Below are 23802 nucleotides of genomic sequence, written 5' to 3' on the forward strand. Positions count from 1 at the left end.
ACAAGATTGTATGTTCTGTGCACACCATACGTTAGGGGACATAGTTTTATTTTATTGTTATTATTGAATCCTCGGCTCTGTCTTCGTCTGCGCCGAACGCCCCAAAGGCGCACAGCAGCATGCTTCCGACACTGTTTGGGCAGTTTTATTATGGAATATTTTACTTCCCATTCTCGACGACCTGGTGGTGGTGGTGCTGGAAAAGGGTTTCAGTAGCATAAACTACAACGACAAGGAATAGTGATAACAAAAACAACAACAATAACAAACACACACACCAAAGAACCAGACGAAGATAAGCGGTCTTATTTTTGCAGACTGCTTCGATAAGCAGCTCGCTCGTGTGCTGCGTGGCTCTTGGGATGGGTTGGGATCACAATTTATGGTGTAATCAGATAGTGCAATAAATACAGAATTAGAAGGCACATAAATAAAACTGCCAACCATTGGGTGCGAAATTAAAACGCTCTGCGCCTATGGAAACTTTTCTTTCGCCGTGTGTCTCAAGTGTCACTTTAATTAACGCTACGATTGAATCGGGAAGCGTTAAAGTGATCTGAAAAGAGGATTTCCAGTTTCATTAAAGTGGGAATTGCATTCTAAAGCATAGCATAGGTAGGGTGAAGAAAAATCCCCATTTCCCACTGAAAGCTTTCTAGCAACTCGTTGAAACGGGATTCATTCTCAAGCCGTCTTGCATAAGTAACGTCAAAATGCCTGGTGAGTGCGTGTGTGTCTTATTTGATCAAATTTAACGATACTCTCTTCCCAAACGCAGACCATACCCTCATCGATCTTGTCGCTCTTGTCTGTGTGAGTGTGTGTGTGTGTGTCACGACCCGTTTTCGGCTCACAGCCGTGTTGTTCGGTCTGTTAATAATTCATCCCATCCGTTAAACCTTAGCTAAAGGACCGCCGCAAGCGCGCGCGCATCCCAAAACAACGCCCCAACGAAAGCGACGACCGTTTGGAATGTGTCACAAAACCCGGACACCGATCCGGCATGGATTATTGGAAATCATTCCAAATCCAATTTGCCAGCTGAGTACTTCTGGCTTCCCCAGGCTCGTGGGCCGCCACCCCCCCCCCCCCCCCCCCCCCCCACTCAAAACCTCGAACCTCACGCGATTTGTCTTGATTTGTTAGAATGCGAAATGCGAATCGAACCCCCACGGTCCAACGGCCTGACCGGCCGGCCGGCCGGCCCGTCGGTGATCGTTGTTATCAGAGCCCACTGGGCGAGACGGGACCACATGCCTGGTGGCTTCACCCATCCCAAGCAGCATCACATTCACCATGTGTGTTGACACACCCATGCACCCTTATCGCTCGCACAAACCGCGCACGAGACGCGCCGAAACATAACTTGCCGGGGCCCGGGCGTGCCATTCCAGCGTGCTGCGATGCCGTTGATGGCCGATATGGCAGTGTGGGGGAGGGGGAGGGGTGTAGTGGCAAGCTACTAAGATAAAGGCGCCGTTTCATATTCATGAAACTTTATGATTTCCGGATCTCCACCCTCACGTCACCAGAGAGCCCCGCTCGCTACGCTCTCTTCCCCGGCAAAGGGCCAGTGCCCAAAATTGTGTAACGTTCTCTTGCTCACATCCCACACACACACCCCCCCCCCTCCTCCCCATTTAGCCGACACACCAGCGGAATGTGATCTCATTGCCGAATGCTCGAATTTCTTCGTGCAAGCGTTCGTATGCGTGCCTTTCCCAACAGTGCGCGCGCTCACTCTCTCTCTCTCTCTGTCTGTCTCTCTGCTTTGCTTTCCCGTTTTGGCCATCCTCCCACAGTATAGGGCGGATATTGTTTGGTGGTGGTGACGGCGATTTTCATAATTTCATATTTGTATGCATGGAAATTGGTTCCCATTCGGTGTGTGAAAGAGTCCAGAGATTCGAGCAGGAGGCGCGTCGCTGCTGAGGAATGCCAAAGGTCATTCCCGGGGATACGAGGAGGGATACGGGTGAGGCCGGGTGGCACGCAACGGTGCCGAAAGCTATGTTTCCTCCCCGGCCCGTTTGGCAATGGCATTGCTAGGAGGGAAAGTTATGCCATCGCTTCCCTTCGCTCAATGGATGGAAAGCATACGGTACCCGAGCACAATATACATTTATGGCCGTCCCTCCAAAAACCCGCCCCGAAAGGTGCTCGGACTGGTGTTGGCAGCATCTTAACCGCCCGTTGCCAATGGAATGGAAAGGAGGTTTGCCGATTTGTTTGGCGTGATGGTTGCCCGCGCCAGGTACAGAGGGGACGGTTTCTCCTCCTGAGCACAATCCGCCCGAGCGCGATCGAATCAAAACACATTCAAAATCGCACAGTTTATCGCGCAGCCAAAGCGTCGTGCCCGATATTTGGCACACGCGGCGGCACCCTTTTGTGTATCTATTCGTGCAAACAAATCACTTCCCTGCTTCTCGTTCCCTTCTTTCCCCTTGATTCTGTTTTGTGAGGAAGGTGGCATAATGCTGGAAGAAAATCCACTCCCCAAAATAAACCCCTTTTCCTTTGGCAGTTTCCAGCACCAAGGGAATCGCTCTCATGCTCTTTCACAGCAGTGTGGCCAAACAACAGCAGCAACAACAACAACAAAAGTCAATCAATCGAAAAACATGTCATCATCAATTTGTATCAATCGCACGCAGAAGCAGAACACATGGCCATTGCGATAAATCCCACCACAAAGCAATATTAATGACAGCCACGGGTGCACAAATAATGAAAAGTGTCATACTACGTGGTTGTTAGAAAATTGAATATCCTTTTTTGTCGTTGTTGTTGCTTGGATTGCTTTTGGTCCCTCGGCGCACCAGGTTCCGGGCCACGGAACAACAAATGCAGCCGCACAATCGACACGCCAGAGCCCCAATAATCTGCTAGCTGGCTTAAAAGCGATAAAATATTCCCGCAATCCATCACACTCTGACACACACGCACACATACACACACACACGGGCACCGGAAAGCTCACATCCAAAAGCATGGTCCAGACAAGATAACGGATTGAAAAATGATACACAAAAATAAAGCACGCAAGAAGTTGTTGTCCGATAATGCAGCACAGCACCACGAGGGCGGGGTGAATGTGAAAATAAAAATCACACACACACACACACTTTCTCATCAACATAAACATGGGCGGTGATACGACCCCCAAACTCGGGCCGGTTCTCAATGGCCGGCGAACGTATCATTGACAACTTGACAACGATAAGAATGACCTCCGTTGGGGCCCGAAATTTCTCCAACGCCCCTTCAACAACCCCACACCGAACCGACAGCACATTGACATCGAAATCGGACAAGCGCAAAACCCTCGCACGCATAATTTCACAATCCTTTGCCCCGGAAGGTACAAACCACGTGTGTGTGTGTGTATGAGAATCAAAGGGAACGGTCCTTACCCTTTTTTTGTTACTTAATTCCGGAGATTTTTCTGTACTCTTCTCCTGTTCCTGATGGATTTTTTTCTTCGCTCCAATCCCCACATACTTCCTTTTCCGCAGTTTCCTCCCCCATTTCCCCCACCCAACCTCAAGTGGTGGAAAGCTCGAAAAAAAGGGATACACGCTTGAGCGTGGTGGTTGGTCGTAAAGTGTGCGCGCAAGAAAAACACAATGTCCTTTCAGCCGAATCCTGCCGCCCCTGTGAAAAACCTCGCACCGCACTAATGTGCCTCAAAAGCCCTCGAAAATGGATGGGAAGAGCAGGAGCAGAGAATGATGATCGCACATACACACAGCACACTATATACACAGCGCAGCGGACAGCGTATCGCTTTTCGAAAGGTCTAAAACACTGCAACAGTGTAAAACTGTTTAGTGTGAAATAGAGTTAAGCGCGCGCGCGTGTGTGTGTGTTTGTGTGTGCGGGGCAGACAGTGAGTGCCCTTTTTAAGAGTTATTGAGAAGGAACTGAACCGAACCCCGGTGAACAAAATGGTGCGAGAGATGGGTTGGGAAGCACCAAAATCCCACATTCTTTTCGAACGCTTTTCTGCCACCCAAGCTCCATTCCCAGCCCTGGGCGAAAGCTTGCTCTGTTGTGCATCTTTTTATTTCCTTTTTTTTAGGGAAAGATTGGATAGCGATTCTCTTGATTTTCAGATTTTTTTTCTCTGTGTTTTTGCTTGCTTTGCTAAGGTTCTTTTGGGTTGTTTCCTTTTTTTAAGCGGCATATCCTTTCTTTCCTACGGGAAGCTTCTTAGCCGTTCGGTGAAACGACGGCGGCGCTTGGGAAAGCTTACTTACGCAAGGGAAGGGGATGATGCTTAAAACCGAACCTACTGCCATGTCCCTGGGAAGTCAGTTAAAGAATGGAAACTCCCATTCCTAGAACGTTGGACTTATGGCCTAAGATAGGGCAAGCACGCACACACACACTCATACGACCGGTTCGATTTCTTTATGTTGCGTTTATTCGTATCCTGACCAGCATTCCCCCTTAGCATGGCTGTATTTGGGGTATTTTGCTTCTTTTTTTGTGTGTAAAAGCCTTTCTCTCCTTCGTAACGAAACCAAGAAGCAGACACAAGAAGCGCCCACTTTCTCGTTCACTTCCGTTGCCCGTCTCTCTCTCTCTCTCTCTCTCTCTCTCTCTCTCTCTTTCTCTCTGATTGCGGAGAGATTGAAACGCGCGCTCCTCCTCAACCGAACCGAAACCGGCTGGAGCGGAAGGCAGCGATGCTGCCCGCCCGAAAAAGCCCATGCCCTCGCCTCACAACCTCACAAGATTGGACCATGTAAAACAAATAAAAGTGAAGATGAAATGGAACATAAAAATTTACGACACTCGGTAAATTGAATATAAATTCGAAGCTAACTGTGCTGATGCTGCCGCTGCCCCTGTGAGGCACCCGTAAGGTGGCAAATGGCACACTGTCTGTGGACCGGCTTGGCATACAATGCCACTTTCCCGGGTTTTTTTTTTCGGGCTCAGAGAAAGAGAGAGAGAGGGATAGAGTGTAGATAAAATAAATTGCAGCTCAAGATATCCCTTTTGGATGATCCGTTTTGGGAGACGGCTTTGGGCACGATGAACACGCCACCTCGAGTGTCCCGAGCAGCAGTAGCAGCAGCAGCAGTCATCAGCACACTTGACGAGTGGAGTTGGTGAAAAAAAAAACCCTCCACTGGTAAGCCATCTTGAGCAGCAGCAGCAGCACCGAACGGCCACACAACTCCTCGTTGGCCCACCAAAGGTTCGCTTTTTCATCGATCAATCACCTCGGTCGGTGTGTGGTAGTGATTGCTTTCACTTCACTTCATCTCCTGGCTTCCACTATCGCGTCGGGACAGCTCGTTTGGGGGGAGGGGGGTGGTGTAAAGGTGAAGCCGAACCGATTCCCGGGACGTTTATTGATTCGATGGGAATCTCGAGCAGAGACGAAGGTTAATGCTACTCACTAACCTTTCGCTAGCGTGCGGCCACACAGTTGACAGTTGATTGAGTGCAATCGTTTGCGATCGAATGTTTGTCTTGCGTATGTCATACGGCACGGCAGAGCACCGTGAGTGCCGTTCACCGGGATGGCCAATCAGCAGGAGCTGCAGTCAATTACGATAAGATGCGCTCGGTGGCACGGCACGGCACTGCCACATGCACATGTGTTTGCACCTTGCCAGTGGCAGCGTGTATTTGTTTTACGTAGCACTCGACGCCGAACCTGGCGGCAGTGTACACACATTGAGCAAACAGTGCTACATGTTGGAGAGCTTCGTACCAGCTTTATACCAGCTGCAGCTGCCAACGTTGAAGTGCAGCGAGATGCACGGATAAGTGATGGATACAGTGCGCAATGTTCGGTACTACAACTTGACGCTGATGTATTGCTTTTAATAAACTAATTTCTGGAATGGGTAGCTTTTCTTAAGCTTTTCTTGGTTGCTGAGCTAATGGAGATTGTTGGAGAAGTTTAGCGCAATAGCGAAGGATGATACGCAAATTTGTGGTTAAACATGCAGCTGTCCGCTTTTGATGCTGCTTGGAAGTGCATTTCAGAAACATTCAAGTTTTATTACATTTGCTCATGTGATGTATTGAAACCAACAAACTGCTCTTGCTTTTTCATGATTGACATAAGTAATTAAACGTTTAGATCACTTCACTGCGTGCATTTTTCCCATAATTGTGAAAGTACAATATTAGTTTTTTTTTTCGTTACACTACCACCATTGGATTGGTCGCATTTACTGATGAACAAAAAAAAAAGATTTTATGTTTAAATTAACATGATAGTAAATCTATCTCATCGAGAATATGACCGTAAAAATGATTATTAAGCTTAAATTCACGCCTCGTTTGAGGAATATTCCAGCATAATTGAAAATTATCTTATAAATATTTTAAAGTAATGTGTTTGAAAGTTGTAAAACAGGTTATTTCAACATTATAAACTCAAAAACTCAATCGATAAGGTAATTTTAACTTTATTACCCTTAAAAAACATGATATTGATACACTGCACTATTGGTTTGGTACACGAATTGGTTTCACTTATTTTGTTAATGCACATTTCCGTTATTCCTCTTTTTATGCGAATACGAGCGTCATCTTCGTAATTGAATGTAAAATATTTAATCATAAAATCATAGTGAACCAAAGAGGCTCGAACGAAAAATAGTAGATGTTTCGTTTATATTTTTGTAAATTGCAACAAATTGGCAACTGCTTGATTTGATCATATTATAAAAGTCTCATACAGATTACTGCTTTTAATGCGTCAATAAATTTACCAAATCAATAACAGCATACTTCACATGCTGTATTTTTTTTTCAATTTTACAATCACACAGTTCCCAAAAAAAACATAGCTACTTTTCTATGAAAACTTACATACATTTTCTATGAAAACTAGTCTTCAATTGTTATTCAACCTATTTTCCCCAACTGTCCAACTCGCTATGTCACTCTGAATAAACTGCTTTAACAGTTTAAAGTTATCCCCTGCCTGAAATGTGCAAAGTGTTGTAATTGTACTGAACACTTTAAACACTTCTTTACAAACAAAACAAAACAAAAAAGCCAACCATCTCTAGCAGCTCCAGAAGCACAGCAGCAAGGTTCTAAATCGTTAACACAAAGCCACACCGCACCGCAGGGCGGTCGGCAGCGAACGGCAGCTACGTGTACACCTTACATACACACCCGTAGCCATTATTTTATCGTTTCGTCCCGTCGGTACAATCAAGTGATTGGTAGCGCATTGAAATTGTCATTGCATTGTTCGGCTGCGCCCACCGCTCGCCCACCGCATGGACCGCAAAGCCAATGCGGCAAGCGTGCAGCTTCCGATTCAGGCAGCACCCATAAATCTGCAATGTTACTCATGTCCAAGTGTTTCCTCTTTTTTCTCTCTTTCTCTCTCTCTATTTCTCTTTTTTACCTCCCATTGGTACCGTTACTGGGGGCACAGATTGACCTGAAGCATAAAAATCAACTGAACAACAGCGACAACATGGTGAAGATTGGAATCGATTTACGCGAGTACTATCCAAGCGTGGAATGGGACATTCTTGGCGTGCCAGCCGAGCGCCACGAGAAGTACTATCCCTGCTGTGCCGAACCGTACCCGGGTAAGTGAAGCCACACACACACACACAAAAAACCTCCCCTTCGTGACCAGAACAATGGCGGGGACAAAGCCATACCGTTAGTTAAGGTTCAGCACCCGGACCCATCCCATGCGACCATCACCCGCTAACTATTTTCTTCATCAAACTGTCGTCTCGCTCGACCGGACGCATTTAGCTGCACATTCTGTCACCGTGTGTGGGTGGTGTTTTTTATCGTCTTCTTTGCCTTCGTTTCTACTGCCCATACTGCACCTGTAAAATGGCACACCGATGTCAGGTTCGGTGCAAGCAATAACCATCGATCGAATCCGTGTCGCGCCACACCGTTTTTTACCTTGCCACACATTGCACACACCGGTGTGGTGCAGCAGAATGTCCCCAATGTCCCCATAAACGCTGCCCATTGACTGGCCATAGATTGGGCACGACCTTTCGCACACATACAAACACATTGAGCATTTTGGTTCACACTTCTTTTCCGCTCTCGCCAGATATATTCTTCAACATCACATTACGACGCAAGACGCTGTTCTACACGGTGAACCTGATCATCCCGTGTGTCGGCATCTCGTACCTGTCCGTGCTGGTGTTCTATCTGCCGGCCGATTCGGGTGAAAAAATTGCATTATGCATCAGCATCCTGCTATCGCAGACCATGTTCTTTCTGCTGATATCGGAAATCATCCCGTCGACCTCGCTCGCCCTGCCCCTGCTCGGCAAGTACCTGCTGTTCACGATGATACTGGTCGGGCTGAGCGTCGTGATCACCATCATTATCCTTAACATACACTACCGGAAGCCGAGCACACACAAGATGGCACCCTGGGTCCGGAAGTTCTTTATATTGCGCCTGCCCAAGCTGCTGCTGATGCGAGTGCCGAACGATTTGCTCAAGGTGAGTGCAAACGCGCCGGGGTGGGGGGTGCGGTGCGATCTACTAGGCGATCTGTGGTGTACCGGGGGGCATGCGGTTATACATTCCTAATTACATACCGTTTTTTTCTAGCCCTTTTTCAATCGATTGCCTTAAAACTCTTTCATTCTTAGTTATTATCCCGTTTTGTTCGAGATCGTCTTTCGTCTTCTTCGCACTATGAGCCGGGATGGAAAGATTTAATGCAATCGATTGAGAGTTAATCGTTGTGTTATCGCATTAAGGTTTTTTTAGTGAACTTGTTGATTTTGTTTTTTTGTATAGGACAGATTTTGTTTTTGTAAAGAATCAGAAATTTGTGTGTCAAAAAGGATAGATGGGTTTTAAATACATTTTATCATTATTAAGTTTGGATTTTAAACTTATGATGGTTCGATAAGTTTTTGGATAATTATTTTATTAATTAAGTTAGAGTAAATGTACCTTTAGTGGTGGTAGTACCAATAGTGGTGGTATTGCACTAAAATGCGGTTCATATGGCAAATTAAAAGTAAATAAGTTATTTACGTTAGTGTGAAATGTTCTTTAGCCTTTTACAAAGGGTTTTAAAGATAAATGGGGCCATTCCGTTACTAAGTGTCCGAAAAATCCATTATTTTGTTAAATGTGTCAACATTTTCCCAAAATCTTCAGAATTTCATAACGAAACTCATATTTCTGTTAACATTCTAAATGACCACATAACCACGCAATTACTAGTTTTTCAACTTAACTGTTATGAAATGTAATTGTTTTACTAAAATTATTTGCCTTTTGACCATATTTATGCATTTTTAAGTGTTTTTCACCATAGTGCCATTATAGGTACACAAAACAGGCATGTTCCTATAGTGGTTATAGTCATAAAATTAGTAAAAATAGGACATTTTAGATTTTTTTCGAGGATATTTTTGACACGTTGTTTTCACTAAGATAAGCAACAAAAATGAGTTTTTATGAGAGAAATTTACCAAAAACAGGCCAAAATTCGCTTATATGGCTGAATGAAAAATTGACTTCAAATCAAGCACACTCTTCCGGGTGTAGGTTGACGACAGGTGTGATGCAGTACTTTAGTCAATAGTTTCATCGATCAAATTTATACATTTTTTAACGATCAAATCACGCAAGAAACCTATATTATGGGAGTAATCCTTGCTATTCATACGAAAACAGCTTCGAAACTAAGTTTCATTGATATTATACACTGTTTTTGATGCATCTTTGTTTACCACCACAATAGGAACACAATACGACGACTATAGGAACCATACCACCATTATAGGTACAACGAAGCAGTCACAAAAATATGTATTTTTTCGTAAATTTGATGTGTTTCATGGTAAAAATGGTTGTGATTGCGAAGATAAAACACATTCCAATTGATATGTGTTAAAATATTCAGCTATTGTCCTTCCTGACACTTTAAATCCAGTAAAACACATCGGTACCACTATTGGTACATTTACCCTAAGTAATATACATTTATTTTCCCATTTTACGACAACGTTGTTTGCTGAAGAATAGCATTGTGAGAGAATAGCATAGCCACTAGCCACTACCCAGTAAGCAATGTCAAACATATTCATCGTCCCTCAAAAACAATGTTGGGAGAGTTCAAATTGAAAATTAATCATAATAATTCATTTCAGTATGGTCTAGACTTTATAATTTGATTTATGTATTTGTTAGCTCATCCTAGTCGACGTACAAATGATATGCTTTAGTCGCTTTGTTATGTTTAAACATCAATATTTCTTGTGTTATACTTTTCAAAAGTAAGGCTCAAATATGTTACCTTCGATTCGATTATTTACTTAAATAACTATCTACCATCTTTGCCATTACTGCCACTACCACATCCTTCCCCTCGACAGGAGCTGGCAGCGAACAAAATCAACTACGGCATCAAAATTAGCAAGAGCAAGTTCGGCGCTGCCCTAGCCGCCCACTCGCAGATGCAGCCGAATTCCGGCGGCTCCAGCCCGGACTCGATCCGGCACATGCAGGGCCGGCCGGGCGGTTGCAACGGGCTGCACTCAACCACCGCCACTAATCGGTACGTATTTTTGCACGGCCAGCCACGTAAGACAAGCGTGATGATGACTTCCACTCCTCACTGCTGTAATCCCGGGCGGATTATTCGATGGGAGCGATAGCGGAAGCGAAGGATATATTGTTATACTAGTGAGATTAAAGACTGCTTTTAGTACCGGTGTTGAAACGGGACCTGGCATATACCTGTTCGTGTCCAGGACTTATCATACTGCCCGGAACAGAACATTTTACACGCTACAGTGGTGAGCTCGGTGAACAATACATATCTGCCACCGGGGTGTACACACACCAGGGTGCGGAACAAAATCCGACAAAGCTCTCCCTCCCTCTTCTTTCTTCATCGACCATAGCCATTCCGTTCCGCTTTGTACCATCGATGGGAATGCTTCACTAGTTCCGATCTTTCGAGATATCGACACAATTGCCACTAACGCGATAATTAATCCTTGGCCATATTTTCATCCATACCCACCACCCATGGACCATCCCACCCAAGAGCGCCTTAAGAATGAATTGAGATATCCTCTTACGCTGCCATTGTGTGGCGAAATTGTAGGGCAATCCCGTTACAGCAAAAGAAATGGGAATGGAAGGGAGCTTCAATAAAAGAACACGCCATATCAATGGCAATTACTCTTTTATTCCCCCTACGGGCCGGGTAGGGGAACCGTTCAGCGTGCAAGAATACTTAGAACCCCCAGCGTCCCAGTGCGAAGATTATGATCAATGCCGAGGCGCAGGCGAAATGGGGAGTTTCCTCGTTTTCCATAGCTGTGGAGTTCCTTTCCTTTAATTAGTCAATCGCAATATCGACTCTCTTTCACTCTCTCTCTCATTCACTCGCTTCAGGTTCAGTGGGCTAGTTGGTGCGTTGGGCGGTGGGCTGAGCGGGCTGGGCGGCTACAATGGGCTGCCCTCGGTGATGTCGGGCCTGGACGAGTCGCTCAGCGATGTGGCGCCGAGAAAGAAGTACCCGTTCGAGCTGGAGAAGGCGATCCACAACGTGATGTTCATCCAGCACCATATGCAGCGGCAGGACGAGTTCAATGCGGTGGGTACCCTTATTCCGTTCCGTGTCAAGTGCCATTAAACCGGGGTTTTAGCGACGTGCAAAATGGAGGGAGATGGAGTTTATTTAATTTACGTTTGGTTGGTTTCATGCCAATGGAAATTTTACAAAACAATACAAAATTAGTTTTTAACAGATAAGCCAGAAACTTAGAAATTTTGTGTTAACGGGAGGCTTTCTCAATTAAACTGAAATGTATCATTTGTGGTGTTTATGCTGTCTCTCCGGTCTCAAAATCATATGGTTTACCATCGACGTTAGTTTCTTTCAATTATTGAATTCTTTTAAAGGCAAGGTAGATTACTCACACGCCTCAAACACGCATCAGAGCCCGCACACGCAAACCACACTGACCACAAATGACAGATTTCAATCAGGCTGAAATCGAACCACTAATTGTCTTGCTTTGCTTCCCTCACACGATTATGCTCTTTTTGCGTAAAACCACAAATAGGCGTATAATCACTCGCTAGCAAAGCAGCGGCACCGAGCGTCCAATATTGACCATCTTGCCATCTTGAAAGTGTAACAGCACCCCCCCCCCCCCCCCCCTTCATCAACAAAAACCAAAAAAGCGTTCAGTTTTGGAGAATCAACTTCACTAATCCTTGGGGCTTTCGAGCTCCCATGCCCTATCGATGCTGCGCAAATGTTCGTTGTGTTTTCCTGTCCTACAGTCTGCTCTTGCACTTCTTTGTATTTCGTCGCTGTTCTTTTCGTACTGCCAAACGTACCACAAAAAAAAGCATTACACATTCTTTCCGGTCTTTCTATTGCGAGTCCATTATCGGGAGAAAATTTATATCCACCCATTCATTTACCGCCACCATCGTTAGTGTCATTGAATTTTGCACAAGGGCACACGGCCCGCCTGCGGGTAGAAGCTGCCCGTTAGCTTTTTCCACTGACCACTGACGTTGGCAAAGCCCTTCTGCTGGGAAGGCATGGGGATGGGAGAGGGATGGGATCAAAACCTTCGGGAAAAAGCGTTACATTTTACTTTGTTGCCTTACTCCGTCCGGTGTATACCAATGCTAATGATGATTGTTTTGTTTTTCCTTCTCTCTCTTTTTCTTTCTTTAATACCATTCTTCTTCTAACTGCTGCCATTGTTTCGGCTCCCTGCAACATTTCGGCCGTGGAATTCGAATAATGGAATTTCGAAAATCACCACTATATCGGTAAACGAAAATAAAACTCACCAAACTGACCGGACTGGACCGGATCTTGGCTTACCGGGCGGTACCGAACACAACTTTTGACCGCAAAACCCACCAAACGCTGACCGGCGTCTGGCGGACCGGGAATGCCGCAACACCACTACTTAACCACCGGCAACAACTGACTCAAACACACACAAAAACACACACACAAACACACCAAACTCCTCGGTCTCAAATCGTTACAACAAAAAACAACAATAATTTTGTTGCGACGCTACAAAACAACTTTCTTAACTACTTTTGGTCTTTTGGCTGGGATAAATGATGGTTGTTGTTGTTGTTTTTTTCTTCTTTTTTTTTCTTTTGGTGTCTGATCGTCTTTTGCACCGTCACCGCACGCGCCCGCTATTCAACGTGTGGTAATAATACGCCCGTTTCGGTTCACCCACACGAAACTAAACCAAACCCAACTAAACCGACACAAAAAAAAAAACACGTCACCCCGACCGCCGGCAAACGACAACAGGAAGACCAAGACTGGGGCTTTGTGGCGATGGTTTTGGATCGTTTGTTTTTATGGTTATTCACGATAGCGTCGTTATTCGGCACATTTGCGATCCTGTGCGAGGCTCCATCGCTCTACGATGACACCAAACCGATTGACATCGAGTACTCCATTATCGCCCAGAAGCTGTTCAATCTTACCGTCAAGGATACGCGCTCCTAAAGCCGTAACGCCTCCCCTCCCCCGGGACACCGGAACGTAAAGCGGAAGCGCCAGGCGGACACACACAGACCGGAAGCCGCGCTGGCGGGCGAAGGTTAACGGGCGATTGATTTTAATTTTTAAAACTTCTTTTTTTTTCCTCACTTTGTGTTAGAGAAATTGAGAAACCGTAGCGTAACTGTATTGTATGGGGAAGCCAATTGCGTGCCCCGTTCTTTGTCACCTTGCTCCTTTTTTTTGTTTCTCATCATAAAATCATCACCACCGACGCTAATCGGGTCTAAAGGTCGTCGCGAAACTCTTCCAGCTTGTGGTTTCTGCACGATTCCCTTTTTGTACTCTTTTTTTGCCTTCATTTCGTTGTAATTTAACGGTATAGTTGCATTTTAGTGAGCAGTTTTTTGGTTTCCCGCTTTCTTTTGACCAACCCCAGGCGTCAATCAGTCCCCTCTTTCTCTTCCTCAGCTCGTAGTTTCCAGGCGCAGAGCCACCGTACGCGCGATTAACACATTTAAGGAGTTTTTACCGTAGGCTAGGCGTAAAGGCACGCGTGCAAGTAACAAAGTTGTGCATTTCCCAGGGGCTAGCAATGGCACTGGGGGCAACTTTTGGAAGGTAGGTGGGAAATGGAACGCAGCAGTTGGCCAAACACATGCCAAATTAGAAGCAGTAGCAGCACTAGCGATCAAAGGATTGATTAGAAGAAAGTTTAATTTATTGTCAAAATTCTCACCAAAGAGACTTATTTTCGTGACCAAAAAAGGTTAGTGAACGAACACGGGGCAGAAAATTGTTTTTATAGGAATGAATTCGTTACAAATTTGAAACACTTTCAAAACAATTTTCGGAATCAAAACAAACACGTAAAGCAGATCCTCCTTCTTTCACTTTATCAACCACTGCTAAAGATACTTTAACCAAAGTTTAAAGACACTGCTCAATGGGGCACCTTGTAGAGAGAAAACTGCATTAGCAAACCTAGATCAAACTGTATTTTTCTATTACGCGTTTAGAGTCTTATCTGGTTGAAGGGATATATTACACTAATGCTTCCAGACAAAAAAAAACCTTCCCAACAAACCAAATACCAGAACTCCTTTAAAGAAAAGTAGAATACAGAGAGAAAAAACAAAACAACAAAAAGCCCTTACAAAAAGGAAAGTACAGTTGAGCTAAAAAGTACCATCGAAATTAATCCCTTTTCCAAACAACCAAAGCGAAGACTTTATGTTAAGAAAACGGGAGATAAAGTGTGTCAAATAGCAGGAGCTAAACAATGTAGCAAAAACAAAAATTAACATTTTACTAAACCCCAAAAAACAACAAAAAAACATTCATACATAAAATGTAAGCAAAAAATAGTGTTACGAAACTCACCGGGGGTAAATGAACGCTGTGGCCGGAATGTACTGCACCTGTGTCGTCAGGTGATTGGGTAGCATTTCCGAACCGTGCCGAACTTCCAAAACAGGCGACAAGTATCGGGGTTAATGATGCATGGAAATTGATTTCAGCGCATAAAGTGAAGAGTGTAAAGTGTCAATAAAAGTGTTGCCACGGGAGGTATCTCGCCACGGCCGAGAGCAGCACGGCAGAGTATGGGAAATGAGAAGAACAAAGTAACCAGGTGGTAAATTGTATCTCTACCCTCACTGTCATGGATAAGTTTTAACGCCGCAACCCACACACACACACACACACACACACACACACACACACACACACACACACAGGCAAGGAAATTGCGTCAAGCGTCTACAGACACACACACACACGCGCGCGAGGTGCGAGCACGCACATACAATTCCAAAACTAGTGTAGAACGAGTGAGTTTTTTTTTGGTTCTGTTTCCTGTATTGTATTCGTTCATTTTTTATTTGTTTCCTCAGCCACACTAGTAACACATAAACATAAGGGAAACCAAGAGAAGGGAAAGAGATAAAAAGTGTTAAGGTAAATACAAATAAAGAACGCACACTTCAGGAGAAAGGAAAAGAGAATAAAAATAAACAACAAATACAGGCCATCTTGCACCAAAACAAAACCAAATTCTTTTGTGTGTTTCGATTTCTCCTTACGTTTCGTTCCACCGTTGCATTGTTTGCTTGGATGCTGAAAAAGCAACATGTCCTTTGTGTGGTGGTGAATCGTCCGCTCTTTTCACTCTCCCCACCCCGGAAAGACGAAGACACGTGTGTAACGTGAACACGCTACCCGGCCAAAAACAAGGTTAAGTGTCAAATGATCTAGTTCGGTGTGATGGGATAGCGTGAAGGTGAAATTTAACGCCTGCCCTTATTTGCCATCACCATCACCCCGTTGTATGTCGCGACCACCATACACATAAACATAGCATGCGTTGACTGCTGCGTGAGCAAATTGCCACTCGACTCGAACTCTGCACACCCGCTTTGCACCTTCTTTGGTGCCTCGTTCACGCGCGCGCGCGCGCGCCTGTGTGTCACGATTGGCTGTACAAGTGGGGTATCATTTTTCTACTAGCCTACTAGTCTCGACAATTGTGTTGGTGGAAAATCAGGTGAAATATAACGACAGTGCCGCATGCGATTCGCACTCAACTACCGGCAGCATGGTAGGACAAACGGGGAATGCTGGTGTATTGAAGAATAGAAACATCCCCCACGCCCCCTCCATCTACAAAACAGGAAGACGGAAACTGAGAAAGCCATCAGCATGAAATGAACTTGTCGATTATGGCACATCACAGGCTCGTTAGCTCGAGGTCGGGTACTCGCCCCCCCTCTTCCAAACCGGTGCTCGGTCGGGAAATGTGGAACCTAAATTGACATTTGGCAAAAAACGATAACGTCCTGCCGCGGGAGACCGATTAAAGGGGGCACATCCCCGGGCACCCCTGCCGTGCAGTGGCGGATGCCACCCGTTTCCTGCTGGCGGGTGATTAGATACTCTCCACTCTTATTGGTGTCGTTGTTTGTCGTGGGAGCAATTAGAGGCGCGTTCAATTTTTCCAACCATCGGTTAATGTCCCATCTGGTAGCTTACGAAAACAGTGTTACCCAATCCCATACCACTCTGTGTGCGCACACAAGGGAGCAATCTGTACCGATTGCTTTCAGCAGTGCAGATGTTACTGATTGTGTCATAAAGAAGATGGCAAGATGGTGGAGAGGATACATTTATGTAAATTATGTTACATCAAACCAGTGCTCATTCAACCGATTCCATTTCCGAAATTAGTTTCGTTCAAAACATACAACCGGTAAGTATATCGCATAAGGGCTTGTTAAAAAACTAATCTACTTTTTATGTAACACAGTATTTTTAACTGTGTCACCTCTTCTTCTCGTTTTTATATACCTGTTTGACTGTAAGATTGACAATAGATTAGGTTGAAAAGCTGCAAAAAACACTTACTTCCTTACACTTACTACACTACACGTACACTACTTCCTGAAAGATTGACCAAATCCACTCACATCATCATGCCTTCGTCTACCATTTGGCATATCTGCTACCTGGAACAAATTAGCAAAACAAGCGTTACTCCAGCAAAGAAGACAAACATAGCAACGCATAGCAACGCATTTACCCTAAAAGCGCAGCGTAGCCACAGATCGACGAGTGCATCCATACTTTGCCAAGAACAGTTGAAACCTTATTTTTCAAAAACACTAAATGCGCAGCAGTACATGCAAGTATCGAAAAACACCTCACAATACAGTCTATCGATTTTCACTCTACATCAATATCCTTTAGTTGGGACAAAAACACATTGCAAAACCAAATTTACCAAACTCATTACTTCTGTTGAGTATAAACGAAACCACCTCAGAGCATGGCAAGTCAAGTAGGACCCTTCAATCGAATTTTAATTTTTTTTATATTTCCTCATACCCAAGCTCCAAGTCTCCAGTAAGGTTTCTATTATCGCCTGGGCGATCAAGTGTCGAAAATTCCACTTTGAGCAAGGTTTATTGAACCTCGGCTGATGTCAGCTAAACACTGACCTAACGCAAAAGTGCAGGACCAAGAATTTTGTAAACAAGACTTTTGCGACCAAGACTTTTGCGACCTAGACGTTTGCGACTTATACTTTTGCGACCTAGACTTTTGCGACCAAGACCTTTGCGATCTAGACTTTTACGACCAAGAAAAATGTGACCTATAATTTTGCAAACAAGACTTTTGCGACCAGGAATTTTGCGCTCATTACTTTTGCGACCTAGGCTTTTGGGACCAAGACTTTTGCGACCAAGAATTTTGCGACCAAAACTTTTGCGACCAAGACTTTTGCGACTAGACTTTTACGACCAAGAAAAATGTGACCTATAATTTTGCAAACAAGACTCTTGCGCCCGAGATATTTGTGAATTTTACGACCCAGGATTTAATTTACTAAAAAAGATAAATGTTTGCATATATTGTAGAATACTAGTCAACTACGGTACTTTCCGATCTGAGATAACAACGGTCGCTCTACAGTACTTTAATAAAAAAAATTTTTTTATTCAGGAGGGAAGGCTTTGCCGTATTGCTTAGAGTTTTAATCAATATTATCATCTTTTTCAAAAAAAAAGTAAGATAAAATACGGCCGAAGCCTTAATAATGTGAATCTAAATAAATAAAAATAAAAAAATAAAATAAGAAATGTAATAATAAATTTCATACGATCAAATTACCCAAACATACGATATTATAGAAGTAATTTTCACTATTCCCGTCTCAGGATGTATCCCGAATGCATATGTGATATCATATGTATACTATTTAAACACAAAGAAAGCCTTTCATAAAACGTAAAATAATAAAGCGTTTTCCTTGGTAAATTAAAATATCAAGTTATTATGGATTCGCCATTCATTTCAAAAATGCTGTGACGGTTTACTTTTTATAATATGTAATAGCACACACCATAAAAAATATATAAAATATTTCATCTTTTTTAATACACTGTCCAAGCATTTTGATTGTTGTGTGCAAAATGTGCTACATTCTTGCTGCAATAACCACAAGCACATCCGATACGCAGCCCTTTACAATGTGTCCATACCATGGGCTTCACTAAGCTACTGACGGACCGCTTCTCTTCCTCACCGTCATAACAAATTCTGACACCCCAGCACACAAGTGAAGCACACACACATTGCCAGCGCTCTGCCAAGTTTAGTAAGCTTCAACCTCATTACGACCTCATGCACCTCATAAAACAATCCAAAAGTCACGAGCAATTACAAGAGGCATCCATAAAACATCGCTTCCATTGCTACCATCGCTTCCAGGCCAATCGCTACATCATCATCGCCCTCGGTCTGCATCTGCAAATGTTGCCTCCGATATGGGGCAACACACCAAGTGTGCCGTTCGTTCAGCCAAAGTAATTACAAAAGTTGTTGCCCAAGAAGAACACTAACAGTGCTCCGTGCGACCATAGTTCGTTGAGGGCGGGTGGTTGCCAGCCACGTCGCCGCGACACACTGACACCAGTGAAACGATCATCGCCGTAACAGTGCGACTTTGTTGTCTCGGGGCAATATCTACAACCCCTCATAATCCCCAATCGATCGCTGGTTAATAGCAGGGCGAGGGAAGTTTTGTGTGCGTACTTGCCATTCTGTCGGCCATTCTGACGCACCCCGCCACTCCGCAACTCCCAGATCAGATTGAAGAAAATGCAACTGCGAATGAATGAGTACCCCTTAAGGGCGACGGGATCTTCGCAAGATGCCAGGCAAAACGTGGACAAACATTCGAGCCGATTCAAGTTGGCTCACCAGGGGCGGGTGAGATAAGTGGTATAACTTTTCTAATCAGCAGGTGAGACGATAAAGAGCTGGAAACCAACGATGTAAACCGGCCAGATGCAGTTTCAAATATTAACAAGCAGCAGCAGCAGCAGCATCGTTTTGCCGCAGTCTTCATTCGCTCAACCGTCGCCTGTTGTTACTGTGCACTGTGCGGGAGGGCAAAAGGACTACGGCAGCTTCCTAATTTTCTATTCATCGTTCACGCTTCTTCTGCGAGGGCAGCAGAAGGGAACTACTTGCTTGCTGCTACCTCGAACAACGAACAACAACACCAAACTCATGCTCATATATTTATAATAGATTTCTGAAATGGTCTTTAAATTTTGCATGAACCTGTTTTCTCCGTGCCAGGCGCTGCATGCCCCAGTGCGGCAATAGCTTTGCCGTTTTCAACAAAACACATTGATGTGTGCTTTTTCGTCGTTGTTGTTGTTGTTGCACAACTGTTTATCGGTGCTACTACCTACCCACAAAGTTCTTGTTATTCGGCAGAGAGATATTAAATTCCTTCACCCAAAGCCGTGCTCATAAAATAGGAGCAAAAAAGACTTACGGCGAAAGCACTGGAACTTTACGAGCTTTTGGTGTAATATGTTAAGCAACCTACGCCAGTTTTTAGTGTAAAACTAGTGCTGCGAAGTGTTGTTTGTTGCAGCAGCACGGGCCTTATTCCGGAAACGTTTGCCATACTGCCCATACAAAGCTCCATTTTTTGAAGTCATGCCATCGATTGGCTATTTATAGTTTTGTGTTAGAATTGATAGCCGTCTACCTGGAGGAGTTGTTTTACTTTATCCAACAAGCTACCAAACAAATAGACCTTTCATCTCAGCGCTCGCCTCAGCGTCCCACAGCCCCATCTTCAATTCCGGTTGATTGATGCCATCGAGTTCGTACATCAATCCATTCCGGAACTCAAACACACACACACCTAACAAGGATCAAAAGCAACATCTGCCGTTTCCGGTTGAGTCATCTTGAAGGGTGGGGATTTTTCCCCCCCCCCGCACCACACCACCCCAAGACGATCACCACCCGTGGGCACATAAATCAATCACACCGAGGAAAGAAAGCTCCAGGTCTTCCTGGAGCCACCGAAACGCGAAGCACAACAGCCCTCCCAAAAGCTGTACCGCCGTTCATTCAAAATGCACACCACATTGGATTGCACCGCGTGATCGGTGGGTAAATGTGCAACACCATGTGCAGACTTCATTCCGATCCACCCGATGCAGAAGAACCGTTGCAGAAACTGCAGCCAAACCGGGAGCGCCCGCGAAAGCCGGTGAGAGTGTTTAGTTACGCTTCGCTGCATCCATCGTTACGCAGTCACACACTTAACACCGTAACTCGTCGGTTCTACAGAAAAGTTCACACGAAAAGGGACATCAACAGTGATAGAGAGAGAGAGAGAGAGAGAGAGAGATAAAAAAACACTTAACTTCCCAAAAACCGTCCCCTCAGGCCGTTGGACATGGGATTCGTAAATAGTACACCCCCCCTCAGGTCTCGTTCATAGCGTTACGCGAGCGTTACGTGGAAAGGTATGCGCCTGGCGCCCTCTATGGTAATATTTCAACATTAATAATGCATTGCGCCTCCCGTTTTGCCCAGCGCAACACATCTGCGCCGAGCGGCAGGGCCACTTTGTGTGAATGGGTTGCTTGGATATGTGGCTCAAAGTGAATGCTGCATCACGATTCACGATGTAGCATGTGCATGTGTCTGTGTATGTGAATCAACGCCAGAAATTGCTGCAACAGCAGCGGGGAAGCAAAACGGGAACTGCGGGAAAAATATTTTAAATATTCCAACCCATTCACACTTGCAGCATAATATGGTTCACACGCCGCAAGAAATGAATTCGAAAACATTATCATCCAACAGGAAGCGGTACTGCAGTCCGTTACTGAGCTTAATACGTAGCTTAGAATGGAATCTACATCTTTCTTCCCCAAGCTCCAGAGGCACCTGCATATTTAAAACTTTCTTCATTTAATGTTTGTTTATGCTTGATCTACCTCCTTACCACCTTCGAAGCTAAAAATTGTATCAAACACAAAATAGCACCAACAGAGCATGACGTACCTACCGAAACGGCTTTAACATCATTTAAAGCTTCAACCTGTGACTGTTTGGTTATGCATTTATGACGCAAAATGTCTTACCAGCCTCCCAGGAGAAAATCGCTCACTACTGTATGCATCATTATACTTTCGCAACACACACACACACTTTCCAACAAACACCATACCGCTGGACCATACCTGTCCGGTCCGGTTACAGCACCGCCATGTTCAGCTTTCCCTTCGGCACAGATCCGCAACAAACCATTATCTTCATAAATTATCTTAACGATTCCCGACACCCCCCCCTGTGGTCCCGAGACCCAGCCCAGCCCCGTGCCATCCCAACGGTGGCCCCATGACAGCGGGAGAGGGTGTATATGGAGGGAAAAACTTTTTACGCTTGATTATCACTCGGATGCTCCGTAGCGCGCAAGGCGAGCGCACGAGCATTACGTACATCTTTGAAACGTTTTTGTGCCACTGCACTCAAGTCATTCGAGCGCTTCGTGTGTGTGTGTGTGTGTGTGTGTGTGTGTGTGTGTGTGTGTGTGTGTGTGTGTGTGTGTGTGTGTGTGTGTGTGTGTGTGTGTGTGTGTGTGTGTGTGTGTGTGTGTGTGTTTGTGTTTGTGCAAAATGCAAAATGTGCACACTCGGTAAACATTATGATGAAAAGAACGGTAAAACAAACTCTCAATCCCGCTGTTTATCTCTCTTTGTGTCTCGTCTATTTCTTCCCCGCACATTCGCGACACTCCAAGAACAACACGTTTGAAATAAGCAATGGGAGCTGTGAGTGTGTGTCTATGCGTGTGTGCGTCTGTTGGGGAGGCAAAAATTAACAATTTAATTGCATTGCGCTACGGAACTACGGTACGGCACTAACGGCTAATTTATATTTATTTCATTCTTCTTCCCAGCGTCACCGTGCTCCTTCGCTCACCTGCGACCTGCTCCTTCCCTGGTCAGGCAGGTGAGTGAGCGTAGCTTACCCTTACGAGCAGCAGTAACAGCAGCAGCAGCAGCGGTGCGATTAAGATTAAAGTAACAATTAAGCCGGTGTCAGGTGGCAGCGCTTAGGGGTTCGAGGTTGCCAAGGGCGACGCCGGAATGAGCGCGAAGGAATAGTCACATGCCGGATGCCATAAAATAACACCTCGTTAAATTTCATCCATCCCGAGCACGTGTATGTGTCTGGGTGTGTGAGAGAGAGGGGTGTTATCCGTTATCTTCATCGTGTCGGATGTGAAAAGTTTCTGGAGCAAAAGTTAAAATCTTCATTAGATGCAGCTTCAATCCCCCCCCCCCCTTAGTAAGGCACCGTTTGGTCCTCTGGCGTGTGCATCGAGCACCGAGGAACTTTACTTAACCTTCGATGTTATATTGCTTTATCTAGTTTCTCGCCGTCGTCGTCGTCGTCGTCGTTCTAGTTGTCGACGTCGTCGTGTACGTGACAGAACGAATGGTTTCCGCTTTCTTTCTCGGCCCTGCTTCCGGGCTCCTGTTCCTAGCTCTTTGGTCAGGATGCACTTGGTACGTTAGGATGCTTTTGCGCTATCGTGTGGGTGGCAGCTTTCGATAACGCTTTACTGTATAAAAGTTCAAAGGAATGTTGATGCATTCTATACGGCTCACGAGTATTCTTGCGAGAACGTTGCCCGGCGATTGATAATTGAGCGGGCTAAAGTAACGATTATTAGCTTCACTTTAAATTGCTTATGATAGCAATTAAGAACAGTTGCACTACAGCTTGGTGTGTGACATGTAAATGCCAAAGCGCTGCTATATACTTAAACGAGATTTTATACGTTACGGGGGTTTCCAGAAGTTAACATAGCTGTGGGACACTTTTTTGTACACTTAGGCATCATCCATCAATTACGTAACACAAAAATTGTAAAAAATGCCCCTCTCCACCATACATAATTAATTGATAACGCCTTACTTACGTGCCATGAACTTAATGGAATGGGAATTGGACTCTATAGCACCCTTGTTAGACAAATCCAATAGGAATGTTCCAGAAGGCTGCTCATAAAGGGTGTCATTTTTTTTTTTTTTTTTTTTTTTTTTTTTTTTTTTTTCTTTTGGCTCAACAACCGATGCCGGTCAAGGCCTGCCAACCCACTTGTGGGGTTGGCTTTCAGTGACTTATTGATTTCCCCCCATAGCAGGATAGTCAGTCCTACGTATGGCGGCACGGTCTATTTGGGGCTTGAACCCATGACGGGCATGTTGTTAAGTCGTACGAGTTGACGACTGTACCATGAGACCGGCCCTAAAGGGTGTCATATTGGACTCTAAATATCCACCATATTAATTTTACTTCCCATAAGAAAGAGCCAAGAAATTGTCCCACAACTCCTGGAAAATCCTGTAAAATATAAGCTCATTGTAAAAAAAAAAATGAATAAATTCATACCGTCCGTTAAA

The 23802-nt window shown here is 44.8% G+C and overlaps 1 protein-coding gene across 1 annotated transcript in view; it reads left to right on the forward strand.

Moving 5' to 3' along the window:
• The window catches only part of LOC121587661 (acetylcholine receptor subunit alpha-like 2), a 42273-nt gene extending 26797 nt beyond the window's left edge, over window positions 1-15476 (forward strand). Inside the window, exons 5-9 of the mRNA XM_041904647.1 lie at window positions 7427-7586; window positions 8078-8481; window positions 10377-10558; window positions 11407-11608; window positions 13316-15476. Coding sequence (XP_041760581.1) covers window positions 7427-7586; window positions 8078-8481; window positions 10377-10558; window positions 11407-11608; window positions 13316-13516 — 1149 coding nt within the window. The 3' untranslated portion in view covers window positions 13517-15476. The remainder of the gene's footprint in view (window positions 1-7426; window positions 7587-8077; window positions 8482-10376; window positions 10559-11406; window positions 11609-13315) is intronic.
• Window positions 15477-23802: the final 8326 nt, after the last annotated feature.

The sequence above is a fragment of the Anopheles merus genome, chromosome 2R (genome assembly GCF_017562075.2).
Source record: "Anopheles merus strain MAF chromosome 2R, AmerM5.1, whole genome shotgun sequence".
NCBI lineage: Eukaryota > Metazoa > Arthropoda > Insecta > Diptera > Culicidae > Anopheles > Anopheles merus.